The 14,481-nt window shown below is 40.3% G+C and overlaps 5 protein-coding genes across 5 annotated transcripts; 3 read left to right on the plus strand and 2 right to left on the minus strand.

The window, feature by feature from the left end:
- Positions 1 to 760: 760 nt before the first annotated feature.
- LOC134752668 (chorion class high-cysteine HCB protein 12-like) lies at positions 761 to 2,402 on the minus strand. The gene is made up of 2 exons (XM_063688345.1): positions 2,301 to 2,402; positions 761 to 1,286 (listed from the first exon to the last, which is right to left on the minus strand). The coding sequence occupies exons 1-2, from the start codon at positions 2,346 to 2,348 to the stop codon at positions 873 to 875; spliced, it is 462 nt and encodes a 153-aa protein (XP_063544415.1). The 5' UTR covers positions 2,349 to 2,402; the 3' UTR covers positions 761 to 872.
- Positions 2,403 to 3,325: 923 nt separating this feature from the next.
- LOC134752618 (chorion class high-cysteine HCA protein 12-like) lies at positions 3,326 to 3,862 on the plus strand. The gene is made up of 2 exons (XM_063688288.1): positions 3,326 to 3,343; positions 3,577 to 3,862. Exons 1-2 carry the CDS (start codon positions 3,326 to 3,328, stop codon positions 3,823 to 3,825), a joined length of 267 nt encoding a protein of 88 aa, XP_063544358.1. The 3' UTR covers positions 3,826 to 3,862.
- A 2,047-nt stretch (positions 3,863 to 5,909) lies between these two features.
- Positions 5,910 to 6,396, plus strand: LOC134752898 (chorion class CA protein ERA.1-like). The gene is made up of 2 exons (XM_063688677.1): positions 5,910 to 5,962; positions 6,071 to 6,396. Exons 1-2 carry the CDS (start codon positions 5,912 to 5,914, stop codon positions 6,374 to 6,376), a joined length of 357 nt encoding a protein of 118 aa, XP_063544747.1. The 5' UTR covers positions 5,910 to 5,911; the 3' UTR covers positions 6,377 to 6,396.
- A 1,120-nt stretch (positions 6,397 to 7,516) lies between these two features.
- Positions 7,517 to 8,750, minus strand: LOC134752905 (chorion class CA protein ERA.1-like). The gene is made up of 2 exons (XM_063688686.1): positions 8,593 to 8,750; positions 7,517 to 7,845 (listed from the first exon to the last, which is right to left on the minus strand). The coding sequence occupies exons 1-2, from the start codon at positions 8,641 to 8,643 to the stop codon at positions 7,585 to 7,587; spliced, it is 312 nt and encodes a 103-aa protein (XP_063544756.1). The 5' UTR covers positions 8,644 to 8,750; the 3' UTR covers positions 7,517 to 7,584.
- A 114-nt stretch (positions 8,751 to 8,864) lies between these two features.
- On the plus strand, positions 8,865 to 9,866 carry LOC134752891 (chorion class CB protein M5H4-like). The gene is made up of 2 exons (XM_063688667.1): positions 8,865 to 9,024; positions 9,466 to 9,866. The coding sequence occupies exons 1-2, from the start codon at positions 8,977 to 8,979 to the stop codon at positions 9,823 to 9,825; spliced, it is 408 nt and encodes a 135-aa protein (XP_063544737.1). The 5' UTR covers positions 8,865 to 8,976; the 3' UTR covers positions 9,826 to 9,866.
- The last annotated feature ends 4,615 nt before the right edge of the window (positions 9,867 to 14,481 follow it).

Genomic DNA, 14,481 nt, shown 5'->3' on the forward strand with positions numbered 1-14,481 from the left:
AAGCAGGCAAGTACTTTAAGCTCCCAACTTTAAATAGTTTTATTAGTTTAGTGTGATCGATCTAAGTAGTTTTAACTATAAAACTCCCGTGAGACTCAAACATATTAGATTATTTTAAACCGGGTCACGCCGCGCCCTCGACCAGTGAAGACGTGTCGTGTCTCCGTGAAGACGGTCCTCGTAAATTGGACCGAAACATGTCGAGCTATTCGACTTAATAATACGTGAGTGACCCGATTTAAAATAATCTAATAGATCTAAGTAGTATTTCAATTATAAGTTCTTCATTAATATTTTATTTGTTATCACAGGATAACATGAAGCCCGTGTAAATTTAAACAGACCGGTATTTACTTTAAAGTTCATTGGCTTCGAGATATTTGGCATCAAATTTGAACATTTTTAGGCAAAAAAAACTGTTTTTCTGGCCATAACTTGTGTTAATTAGTTTAAAATTAAAACCTCTGACACGTTTTTTGAGACGTCAAAGACGAACCCAAATATGTAGATTTCATATATGTAAGATCCTTTACAGCAATCTAGTTACGAAAAAAGTTTTTTTAGACAATGTTTAAAAATATTTAAGTACTCATTTCTTTCAAAATCCGGTAAAAACAAGAATGGAGATAAAAGACTGAAGAACCGATAGCAGTTTGTCTTACAATTCTATCTTTAGTGCAAATATAGGAGAGAAAATTCAAAACTTGTCAAAAATCGATGAAAACCGCGGGTAGCCCCTTAAACAAGAAAAGGAAAATGCTTATTTGACCAACAAATTTTAATGGATCAGTTCAATTGTACGAGCATGTAGTTAGACAGCCAAAATTAACTTCGAGTCGTCCGTCGATAACTCGATATACATATACAAGCTCTTAGCGTCCGCAGCCGCAGCCGCACCCGGAACCGCCCTGCACGCTGGTGATGGCCACGTTCCCGCAGCTGCCGCAGCTGTAGTCGACACACGCGGACCCTTTAGTATCGTAATTGCCCGAGAACTCCACAGCGCTCAGGAACGGGAGTTCTCCGTTAACGTTCAAGTCTCCGCTCAGGCTGACGTCGGAGGAGACGGCGATGCCGGAGGGGGAGATGGGGCCGACACAGGTGACGAGGAGGTCACCGCCGCTGTTGGAGACGGAGACAGACTTGGAGCTGATGGAGCTGCTAGAGGACACGGACCCAATAGAGCCGGAGCTGCTAGAGGACACGGACCCAATAGAGCCGGAGCTGCTGTATATGCCGGAGCGGCCGGACCCGCACGAGCAACCGCAGCTCTTTCCGGAGATAGACTGCAACACAAAAGAACATTAAATACATATTAATCCAACACTTAATAAAAATAAAAACTTGAAATATTTTAAAGTAAATAAATTTAGTTATTTCTGGTAGTTAATATTTATAAGGTTAGCCACCAATATATGGCAAATATCTGGATGAGCACATTGAGCACAAAGTGTTTGTTGTTTGTTGTTATTATTTATTGAGTTTATTATATAACTAAATAGGTAATTATGATGCAAATTAGTGTGCCAAAAGCGTCTATCATAATCATAAATCATTTATTCGTAAAAACATAGGTACAAAAATTAGGTCTTATAAATAAACATGTTGTGGAACACTATGTTTTGCCTGTAGGCGTACGATTAGTTTACAATGCTTATCATGCATAATTATTTTATAAATTACAATTCATGCATATATAAAATTGATATAATATTAAGTAACAAGAAAACAATGTCAAGGAGAGATCAGTATAAAATTTCAATAAAATTAAATATATTTGTCAGCGCAATAAATTATAAGTCAATATCATTTAGAAATTGTTGTACACTATAAAAAGATTTTTTTACTAATAGCAATTTCAGTTCTTTCTTGAATTTTCCAAGTTTTAAATCTTTTAGATTGTTTGAAATTTGTGGTGCCATTCCCGAAATACTTTTTCGTACTAAGGCGGTTTTACGATTTTTATTGCGTAATGCGTTTTCATACTGAGGTCTTACGGGGAGCCTTCGTACGTCAGCAATTTTTTCATACAACTTAGGATTGCATTTAACGAAAATTGCTGTTTCCAAAATATATAGACTGGGTAAGGTCAGTATACTTAACGATCTTAAATATGGAATGCAGCTATCTGTCATTTTAAGGCCACACATAGCTCGTACACACCTCTTGTACTATAAACGCTGTATCTTTATCAACCGAATTGTCTAAAACCCGTTTGTTAAACAAGAAGCAGTGTGATAATTAATCACACGAGACGTTAATTACTTCCGAGAAATAAATAAGAACAGTTTTAAAGTTACCTGGACCAGAAGGGCGAAAGCGCAGAGGATCACAACTTTGAACGCCATTTTGACTTGTTCGTAGTGGAAGTGCTCACTAGAATGATTCTTCGCTTCGCAGACCTAGTTTATAAATGGATTCTTATCACTATTCAAAAAATCCTTTGATTTTAAAACAAAGGCTAATTACACACAACAATTAATTCAACAGCATGTGATTGATCACGTTTGAGGTCACTATCAGCTCAGGCCCCATTGATTCAGTAAAATACTATTTATTATACAAAACACTTGTTCTACTACTTGTTCGAGTTATCAATGATTTCAACATTCCATTAAAACCGCTTTAGTATAAAAGCAGAACCAGCTACCAAAATCACAAATGGGGAGGGGGGTCAAAAATAGGCCAAATATGATCACATGATTTCTGGACGACCCCTAATATGTAACGTATGCGTGATTTGACACCTGAACCGTAACAGAAAAATTACAGTTGCAGATTTAGTTTTATTAGATGTACATATTTAAGTATTGAAATTATAACAGAGAAAAGGAGAGTATTTTTCTTGTAAGTGTCTGAAATGAGAATGGTATCAAGGTTTTTCTTAAAATAATATTTAATTAATAAATAAATAAATCTTAAAAACCTAACACAGTATAGAATGTTTATGTATTATGCTAGATACAGAAAGCTTATAATTAGGTTTGTGATAGTTTCACCAGAGTCGAGCTATTGTCTCCCGAACTAGGTCAAAGCCTGTGACTCGGGAGTCAACGATTCCTCCGCTAAAGCATGTTAAAGGTTACATTTACAAACATAAAAGTAGTGGTAGCAAACATAAAAGCTATTCTTACAAAAAAAGATTTACAACAAAATCCATCTAAAACGATGGTGTGTTCAAAGCATAGCCCTGCAATATCATAATAGCCGGGCACTACATAATTTAGGTAGGTATAAAGGACCCAGGTAGCAGTGACGTCAGCGACGTCATAATGACGTCATTTATACGTCATAATGACGAACCGGACGTCATAATGACGTATAAATGCTACCTGGGGATCAGGTGACTAAGCAAATAATAACATACTTGCAAACTTAGGTGCTATAAGCCACACTTACTTGATGCTAATCGGATAGACCAATTGTAAAACGATAGGTAAGTTTGACCAAGGTTGACGAAATATACAGTGAACCGATCTCTCGAACAAGTTTGACAAGATCGGCTTACTTTATACATATTTCGTCAACTTTACTTGAAAATTGTCTTGGATTTTTACAAAATAATTATTTTTCTAGTCCGTGCTGAGCCAGAAGTGCTGCGGTTCGGGTAAAAGCTCGTACAGCTCTGTGAGCTCTGGCAGCAGCTGCGGCTCGTACGGCGGGCAGGGCTGCGGAAATGTGGGCGCGGCCGGCACCATCGACGCGTGCGGCACCACCTGCGTCACCGGCGCCGTGCCCGTGCTCGGCTCCGTCTGCTTCGGCGGCTGCGCGCCCGCTTGCGGCTCCGTCTCTATTTGCGGACAGTGCGGATGCGGATGCAACTAAATATTTCTACCATGATGAACCACACTACACTTCAATACAATAAACGCTTGATGACTAGACTGTGTTTCGTTTCTTAAATTGTAATATTATTTTCTGGTGATTAGAGTTAGGGTTTGTAAAACTAAAATATTATTATAAATATTTATTATTAAATTAAACTGGGATTTTATCTTAAGAAGTCTACCATAGCTGCTGATGTAATGTATAGCCAGGCTCTAGGCCAGCGTTTACGTCACTCGGGTTCCCGACCTCCTGCGTGAAAGTCACGCAGTCCCAGCACTCGTACGACACCGGAGCCGTGCCGTTGGTGTGGCACCGCGCTCAGGTATGGCAGCGCGCCGGACAGGTCTAGGTTACCGGCGAGGCCTAAGTCCATGGCGACAGCGATGCCCGAGGGTGCGATGGGGCCGATGCTACTAATAGCCAGAGGGCCACCGTTGTCGGATATAGTGATAGAGCGACATTCGCAGTTAGGTGTGTAGATACTTTGTCCGGAACAAACTTAAAAAAAAAAACTTTTTTTAGATTTTTACCATCAGTTGCATAGAATAGGCAAAAAAATAGGAAAATGCGTTTAAAATGTTTGATAAACATTAGTAACATTACCTACTTAAGTTGATTCGCATAAAATATCGTAAAATAAGCAAGTTTATATTATACACGGTGTTACTTGAGCCACTGAAAACCTGAGGCACCCCAACAATTTTAATTTATTTTGAACTCATCTTGAGTAGTTATTCTTTAATCCGATAAATATTTAAAAAAATATTAGTGATTTAGATTTCTTAACAATTCTATTCAAGTGGTAATTCTACACAAGATGCTTCGTCGTTTTAGTGACATCAAAAAATTGCTTGTTACCATCGTAAACACTGTTAACAGACCATTTGCGTACCTTACTGCAACGAGATAAGGTTTACTAATGGCCAGTTAAGAGTGTTGCTCATTGACAAATAATGTGTCAAATGCTAGTTATTGATATTGTTAGATTACAAAACTGTAAAATGGGCATGTAAAATAATAAAAAAATAATAAAAAATACGCTCATTAAAACATAGCGCGATCGATTCTCCTATCGATTCTGAACAATCTGTTTTTAGGTTTTCCGTGGGTCATGAAACACCGTGTATACACGTTTTATTATGTCTTACTCAAATAAACCTTACAAAGATATTTAAATAATGACACGTACCAACGAACTAAAAATAAATGTTATATAATCAGATATTTAGGTAACTATCTAATTACTTATTACTGACAACACCGATTGTCATATGTGTGGCGAAGAGGAAGAGACAATAACACCATGTCATTGTGTGAATTTCACGCCCTCGCCAGACAAAGAATGAAGGACTTTGGAACAGGCTATCTGATCTGGAACCAAAGGAATTCAAAACGCTACCCATGAGCTCCATCATCCGGCACATGGAGATGGTGGGAAAAGCTCTTGAGTAGCGGACGGATCTTTCCTAGGGGGTAACTGCACAAAAGATCCCTATAGGTCGAAGTGTATCCGCAAGGGCCCCCGAACTATAAGATAAGATCTAATTACCTGAATGAAATAATTATACTGCCGTGCAGAATGTGATAAAAGATCCCTATGGGTCGAAGAGTATCCGCAAGGGCCCCCGAAACTATAAGATAAGATAAGATCTAATTACCTGAATGAAATAATTATACTGCCGCGCAGAATGTGATGTATTTGGATGACATTGTAAAGTTGTTCCTTCGTTGACAGCAGTCAATTAATTAGTTTATGATTAACCTGGCTACTATTTATATGAAGGTAGAGCCTATTAAATAATCATGATAAATTTTGTTATAATTGATAAACGATATTAATCGATAGCAATACAAGCAAAAATAGATATGTGGTAACTAAATTTATTTTGATTGTCCTAATAATAAACGATAACAACGTTTTTCGCAATGTAATATGAGTTTTGTGAGTTATTATGCATATATAACTAAGATTTTCAACACGCACAGATTTTTGTAATATTTATCGCCATGTCAAGTATAAAGCTTATGGTAGGTCGATATCAAATAATTCTAGTGTAAAACAAGAACAACATTAAATATTAACATGTCCCCCTTCGTAGTATTCGCCCTTTGCCTGCAGGCTTGCTTGATTCAGGTAATTGAGAAATAGATACCTACTTCAAGTTCAAGTTGTAATAATATCAAATATGCTTACTGCAATATTGAAATATTAATTTGGTCGGCAAATCGTGTCGGTCGGCAGTCCGTGATGAGTCAGTCATGTGGATTCCCACAAATGCCCTACGGGTCCGGATTGAGCGGAATCGGCGGTCTCAACAGCGCGAGTCAAAGCGTGCCCGCGCTCCCCGCCGTCCCGAGCCCGCCGTGCGCGTCGTATGGCGGAGTGGGCACCGGGCAGGTCGGCGTGTCCGGCGTCATGGACGCGAGCGGCCAGACCGTCGTCGGCGGCTCCGTGCCCGTGCTCGGCTCCGTCGACTTCAATGGAAACGTGGCTGCGTCTGGCTCCGTCTCCATATCGGGACAGTGCGGATGCGGATGCAATGCGTAGTACCTAGTGATATATTATATTTAATGATAAATATAATTTAAGTATTTTTTTAAATATTTCCTTTTATTTAACAAGTGATTTGGACGTATATAAATTTGCCACATTGCTGTCGCGATTAAAACGTTCAAACCGTCACTCATTTTATCACAAAGCGCCACTTGCACCATCCCGGGGTTAACCGATTAAACCTGGAGTTACCATGATTACCAGTACAATAAGACACAGGGTTAACGGTTTAACCGGTTAACCCCGGGTTAGTGGGATGGTGCAAGTGGCGATAAGTATACTTAAGTTAAGTTTAGTCACTCGTGAGTTTAGTAGTTTAGTTAAGTTTATCGCCCGTTTCCCATTGCTGCAATACTGCAGCAGTAATGCTGCATCAGCAATGGTTCTGCAATCACAATCAGAACGGCGACGATCTTACCTACATAAAAAAACAATTATAACGAGCTAATTTTAAACGACAATACATTAAAAACATAGTGTTTACCTATTTTGTACTAGTAAAGTATTACGTAATTACGTATGGTCTGCAGTTTTACTTCTTATTTAGCTAGGAATATGATAAACGTTGAACTCTGATTACCTTAGCTGACATAAATAATAAATAAGTTAAAAAAATTAAAACGCTACGCAGTTTTCCTTGAAAGCATTTGATGCGTCATAATTTATTTTATATACAATCAACATCTCTATTGATTAGCAATATGCAAAATGAATCGTTTTGTAAGTAATGGTCATATCGTTATTTTTTTAGGGTTCCGTACCCAAAGGGTAAAAGAGGACCCTATTACACCCTACCCTGACCCTATTACTTCTGTCTGTCACCAGGCTGTATCTCATGAACCGTCATAGCTAGACAGTTGAAATTTCCACAGATGATGTATTTCTGTTGCCGCTATAACAATAACGCCTTATACGCACTATAAATGTTTTGAGAGGAATTTCTTTCTGCGCAAGGATTCTATTGAATTTAAGAGTCTAGGCAACTCGCCTGCCAACTTGCAAATTCCTATGCTATGGCACTTAAGTTTCTAAGGTTATTTTGTAATAAGTAGGTAAATAAATATTTATTATCTTACGTGACTATTAAATGATAGAAAAGTCTTATTGAATTATAAGCAAATAAAAAACGAAGTAAATTTATTTTATACTTTTTATTATAAAAAATATCCTTGCGTCTTCATCAGTTCTTTGCCAAGAAATAATTAAGCCTTGCAACCGCATCCGCACTGTCCGGAGATGGACACGGAGCCGGACGCAGCGACCTTGCCACCGAAGTCGACGGAGCCGAGCACGGGCACGGAGCCGACGACGGCGGTCTGGCCGCTCGCGCCGATGTTGCCGGTCACGCCGACCTGCCCGGTGCCCGAGCCGCCGTACGAAGCGGCGTAGCTGATGGGTGCGCTCACACTGGAACTGTACTGGCCGTAGTTTTGTTTGCAACCACACTGCTGGCTAAAAGCAGCCTGTGAAAGAAAAAAATGTGTTTAACACAATTGTAATATTTAACACAAGTACATGAATTTATTTCCTCCCTGCCTCCTGACACAGGCAATTTTTTGCTTACCAGGCGGCTTCATCACCTACATCATGTCAATTTGTGTTTTAAACAAATAAATAATTTTGTATTGTATTTGTATTTGCTTTTGGGGTTAAGGATGAGGATGGTTTTGATTAATTGCTATAAAGTTATTCTGCCTACTACGCATATCAACTGTAAGTAGCACTCAACAAAATCTTGTTTAGTTGTTTACCATATTCTTGCGCAATAAGTATATACCTAAGTACCTACTTAGAAAATAATATAAATGTGACTTATATTTATTGTTATGCCTAAAGTCTGTTTAGACCTGACATCTATGTACTGCTGAACTGAGAATAAAAATAAAAAGCAAAAAGTTTTGAATGTTACAAAGTCACATCAATACTAGCGTAGGTCGGCATTTTATTTATGCGGAGTCCACGTATTAGACACAGGTATAATGCCATTTCTGACAGCAGGCAATGACCGCACGATCTACAGCTCTCCTAATTAGATTAGAAAAGAAATGAAGCGACTATACGGTGATAGATACTTACGGTGCACAATTCAAATTGAACCGTATGTCCTAACCATTTGGTATTAATTAAAGTGCAGTGAAACGGGAAGCCGCTTATTGACGTCAAAGTACGACCCTTAGACGTAGAATAAAAAATAAACACTGTATAATTACCTGGATCAGGAAAGCCTGAACGCACAAAAGGAGAACAGCAAAGCGGGACATTTTGAATGTGTTTTCTTCTTTAATAGAAGCTAGAATGGTTATTTCAGTTTAAGAACCACTTTTATACTTATAATATTGCAAAGAAAATGTGGAAATGGGTCATAGATAACGCAAATGTGTGTCTAGTCTTTCTAAATAGGTAAATGACTTGCCCTATAAAATGTCACGTACCTATGTAGATAGGTAGTTATCGCATTACATGGTTTCGCCTAGTTATTGGCGTATCAATTGTTTTTAAGCAAGAGCTATAAGCAAGGTATAAAAGTGGATGCTGCTGTACTGAATATTTATAGTTTTCTGCTGACAAGAAAAAGACGAACCACTAAAACGAAAATGGTTTCCAAGGCTGTTGTCATCTGCACCTTCGCCTTTATGATTCAGGTATGGACTTGAACAGAGTAGTTCCTGTGGTTGTGGGGTGGATACGGGCTGGTGCTAGTGTGGGTGGTTGTTGGATTGGTCGTGGTCCCGGGACCGTGAACCACCCGGTCGTAGAGATGGTAAGAAAGTAAACAAGAAAATACATTTATTTGCCGCCACAACGTGGCGTAGTAGTAGTGAAGGTGAAAGTGTGTGGCCTTTATCATTATAAATGCCAAAATAATCAGGACCACCACCACCACCACCACCATTGACCATTTCACCATTCAGGTATTTTTGACCGTTGTGTAAAGAATGATTATGATGAAGTTCGTGCAAAAATATTCGTGGTAAACCTTTTGTATGCGAATAATTTCGAATGATAGCCTTCGATTTTGAGTGCTCAAAATTCAAAAAATTGTTTGTTTTAGAATATTTTTGTATAAATAACTATAATTTCAGGCTATCAGCGGCCAGAGTTGCTACAGAGCCTTTGGTTCCTCTAGTGACTGCAAGTCCATCGTCATTTCCAACAGCGGTGGCGAGATGCTCATCACCGCTCTCGGCCCCATCTCGCCTTCCGGCATCGCCCTCGCCACCGAGCTGGGTCTGTCCGGCGATCTAAACCTGTCCGGCGAGCTGCCGTACCTGAGCGCGGTGGAGTTCCAGGGCCAGTTCGACACCAGAGGCTCGACTCCTGTATCGTACGGCTGCGGGGACTGCATCGCCATCACACAGGAGCTCGGCAACCCGAGCGGCGTTAACGCCAACATTAACTCTGGCTCCAAAATCGTTAGCTGCTGCGGTTGTGGCAAATACTAAGAATTACACATAATTTTTACAAATAAAAAATTGTATATGAACGATTTCTTTTATTAATATATGTAAATATTAATATTTTTAGCGATGGCCAGGATTTAAATAAAAATATTAAGAACAAATCGACTTAATTTATTTCAATTTTCACAATTTTGATTTTTAACACTAAGTAGTAAACTAATCAACTAATCGCAATAATTAATAACTAAAAATAGACAAAATCTAACTGCACAGAATGGACAAGATGCTTCCTTATACAACCCTTACTCCTCGTTGCTGGTGCAGAAAAGAGACCGGTTTGAGGCGTACTCGCGCTTATAAAGGCTTCTGAGGGGGGCGGCGGTTGTGACGTAGCATGACGTCGTACTCAATCGTCATCTATCTCCTTTTACGGCCTCTCCTGACACGTGGTCGCCCTCGACCACATGGTCGTCTAGGCTCCTGCGCTGTAGCGTCTCGAACGTCATTGTCGCAGTTATCTATGCGTCTGGCGGAGCTCTCTATTGTTTGGATGGCAGATGGTAGGTGGTGGCTCGTGCGTGCTACGGCTTGGCTCTCCTGGCTGTTAGGTTCCGGAGGCGCGGCGCTAGTAGTTGGACCCGGCTGACTGTCATCGGCAGGTGGGCTGACAGTTTCAGTGCTTGAATCAGTAGTGGTCGTGCCATATGCAATGTCCTCGTCACCTGGAATTGATAACAAAATAAATTAAAAAAAAACCGTTCATTAATCAACTTGAAAGACAGAGGCACCTAGTTTGCGTGTCTGTTTTATGAACGGATGGAGGCACCTAGTTTGCATATCCAATACTACTGTCTCTTACGGGTAGAGGCACCTAGTTAGCTTACCCTTTGTTCAATAAATTTGGGCAGGTGTCTTAAACGCCTAGGCCCTAGGACATAGGCACCTAGTTAGCGTATCCTTATATACATAACCAAATACGGACAGAGGCACCGAGTTAGCGTGACCTAGCACAAGCAGTAAAAAGCTACTTATGACGCGGCTTACGGACAGAGGCACCGAGTTAGCATGTCTATCTACATAGCACCAAATACAGAGGCACCTTGTTTGCATGTACAAGCTACATAGAATGCAATTTCATGTACTCACTATCAAAGAAGACGGCACAAGACTCGGGGGTCCATTCTCCGCGCCATATAACCATATGCTCAGCTGCAGCTTGTGTAGTTTTGCCGTAGGAGCCACCCACCAGTCGCAGGTTGTAGCGACCATTTGGCAGCACTCTCGTGACGCGGTAAGGCCCACGCATCCCGGAGTCGAGCTTGCCAGTCATCTGCGAAGTTTTTATCACAAAAACCATATCATTTAATTTAAATATACGCTCCGCCCGGCGATTTTTATTCACATGTTCGTCTTGCTTTCGTCGATTTTCATTTAACAATTCAGTGGCGCGTTGTCTTTGTAACTCTCTAAGGCCTTCACGGTTTGGTTGCGTGTTATCAAGAGCTACGTCGCGAATAAGGGTCCTTATTAACGGTGTCGTACCCTCAATACCGACCAGCAATTGTAAAGGGGAAGTTTGAATAGTTTTCTGCTTTGTACTGTTAATAACAAGTTGAAGCCTCCAAAGGCTGGTAGACCACTGACTATTTTTTGTGGCCTCTACGCGAAGCATGTTAAGTACAGTTCTACAATATCGCTCCACTTGTCCATTCTCACCGTGCATTTGAGGAGTTATAAAATGTATGCTAGACCCTATACTCTTTACCCAACCTTGAAACAGAGAGCTTTCAAACATACGACCCTGATCGCAAACTATAAGTTTAGGTGTACCAAACAAAGAGATTGCGTTAGAAAAACAATTTTGCAACTCATTTGCGTCTTGTTTAATCATTGGGTAAAGCAAACAATATTTTGAAAATGCATCGACTATTAATAAAACATACTTAAAGCCGTTCGACTCTGGCAGTATACCTAATGCATCAACGTGTATGGTATTAAAAGGAACATCGGGCTTGTGCCAAGAAGAAATCGGTTGATGTGGAGCTCTAGGTACTTTCTTTGATGATAAACAAATCAAACAATGTGTTATGTATTTCTTAACAAAAGCGCGTAATCCAGGAAACCAAAAGTGTCGCAAAATGAGATCCGTAGTTTTATCGATCCCAATATGATCATGCTGATCGTGAAAGATACGTAGCAAACTCAACCTGTGACCCTTAGGTATAAACCACAGTAACCTGGATTCCTCGCCAGTAGGAGAGTACTTATAATATAACAAATCATTTTCCACAACGTAACGAGATGCGTCAAGTTCGTTATTGTTAACTTTGTCAATCAAATCGCGAGTCTCCTCGTCCGCGGATTGAGCAATTTGTGCCCAGTTTTTTGGTCTATTTATGTGGCAGACATCTACAGGATTTCGACTTAGATAGTCCGCGTGTTGCATCATTACTCCTTTTCGGTATTCTATCGTGAAATTGAAATCCTGCATATAAATCCACCACCTCGCCACACGTGGTAGGAGATCCTTCTTTCGTTCTGTCAATTTTAATGCATTGCAGTCTGTTATTATTTTGAAAGGAACTCCTAGCAAGTAGTGGCGAAAATGTTGCAGGGCCTTAACAACAGCGAGGGTCTCCAGCTCATATGAGTGATATTTAGGCTCGGCCCCTTGAGTAGTCTTACTAAAGTAGGCCACCACACGTCTACGATTATCATTATGTATTTGAATCAGGACTCCGCCATATCCAACCGAACTCGCATCTGTGTGAAGTTCCGTTGGCAGCGAAGGATCGAATACTGCGAGCACGGGCTCATTAGTAAGACACTCTATTAAATATTTTCGAGCCTCAATCTGTTCCTCACCCCATATGAACGGAACCCCTCTCTTCGTCAATCTAGCTATGCAAGCAGTCTTAGCTGCATAATCGGGTATATATCGCCGGAAGTAACCGGCTAGCCCAAGCAATTGTCGTATTTGACGTACGTTTGTAGGCACAGGAGAGTCAATCAAGGCTTTTATTTTTCTTTCGCTCGGCCTAACCTGACCATGTGATATCCTACGACCTAAATACTCTACTTCTGTAGCAACAAACGTACTCTTTTTTTAAGTTAATTGAAAACCCGGCGGAGGTCAACGTTTCAAGAGTTTCACGTAAGTTATCAAGTGCCTCGTCAACGGTTGAGGCTAAAATTAAAACATCATCTATGTACGTCAAAACTTTACCCGCGTCAATAAGTGGCTTCAGTGTCTTTGTTATTATTCGCTGGTAAACGACAGGCGCATTAGAAAGGCCATATGGGACCTTTAGGTATTCAAAGTGCCCTTCGGGAGTTACAAAACCTGATTTTGGAATCGAATCGCTATCCAGTGCTATCTGATGGAAGCCAGTGGCCATATCTAAACAACTGAAGTACTTGCTTTTGCCAAGGCGGTCTATATGGTCCTCGATCAGAGGCAGTGGAAAGCGATCTTTCACCGTAATGGCATTTAACGCACGATAATCTACGCACATACGGTCTTTTCCGTCGCGTTTTTTAACAAGAAGTATCGGGCTAGCGTACGGTGATTGTGACTCGCGAATAATACCTTTATCTAATAGGTCACACACTATCTCGCGCACTTTAGATTTCTCATCGATAGATATTTTGTAAGGTCTATAAATAATAGGAGTGTTATTTGTCAATTCAATGTGCATCTCGCCCGTAGTAACAGTTGTATGGGCCGTGCCCTCAATTAAATGGTCTTTAAAGTCATTAATAATTGAAAACAATTTCTCACGATCGCTCCCGCTAAGCGGACTATTGATATCGCTTTCGGTAAGCAAACTATTGATCGGTTGTTGCTCACTGGATTGTACATGTAACACGTCCTTTCTACCGCTTGTATTAGAAAGCTGAGTAACGTAATGTTTACCATTTAATCGAAGATATGCTACTCCCTCGCCGTTCAAAGCATCCGTCCCAATAATCACAGGCACACTTATACACTCAGGGGGCACAATTAATAAATCAACTTTCAACGCGTAATCACTAAATTCAACTAGGAATGTTACATAACCAGTGCAAACGATATTACCGCCTATGCCGCGCAAAACTTCATAAGTGGGTAGTACAGTGTGTTCAAAATGTTTAAGCACCGATCTACTGACCAAAGAGAAGCGAGACCCACTGTCAATCAAAACATCCGTAGGTATGCCTTGTATTACCGCCGTTGTTATATCACTGTCGTCCGAACTACCCGTTAATTCTCGACAAAAATTTACATTGTTTTTATTCCGCGATTCTGATCGCTTCTTAGCAAAACATACAGTGTCGTCATGGCCCGGTTTCTTACAAAATGAGCATACGTTCGCGGTAGCATTAGACGAGGTGGCAGAAGGCTTTTTCTCGTCTTGTTTGGGGCTTGATTCAGGCTGTTTAAGTCGTTTAGGGCAAAATCGTTGCGGGTGGCCTATTTCGAGACATGAATAACATTTCAATTCACGATTGGGCGTATTAAAAGTACGACCGCGTTTCCGGTTATTTGTTTCAATGTGCCTACTGCGTGACGGACGTGTGGATGATTGCGCAATATTTGAATTAGGTTTTGTATAAATAGAAAGAAACTCGACTAGATCTTTGGGCAATAGTTGAGCGTTAGTCGCGGCAGCCCGAATCTGAGCATCAGTTATACCTCGTATAACAATAGCAACCGTT

The sequence above is a fragment of the Cydia strobilella genome, chromosome 25 (assembly GCF_947568885.1).
Source record: "Cydia strobilella chromosome 25, ilCydStro3.1, whole genome shotgun sequence".
Taxonomy (NCBI): Eukaryota; Metazoa; Arthropoda; class Insecta; order Lepidoptera; family Tortricidae; genus Cydia; species Cydia strobilella.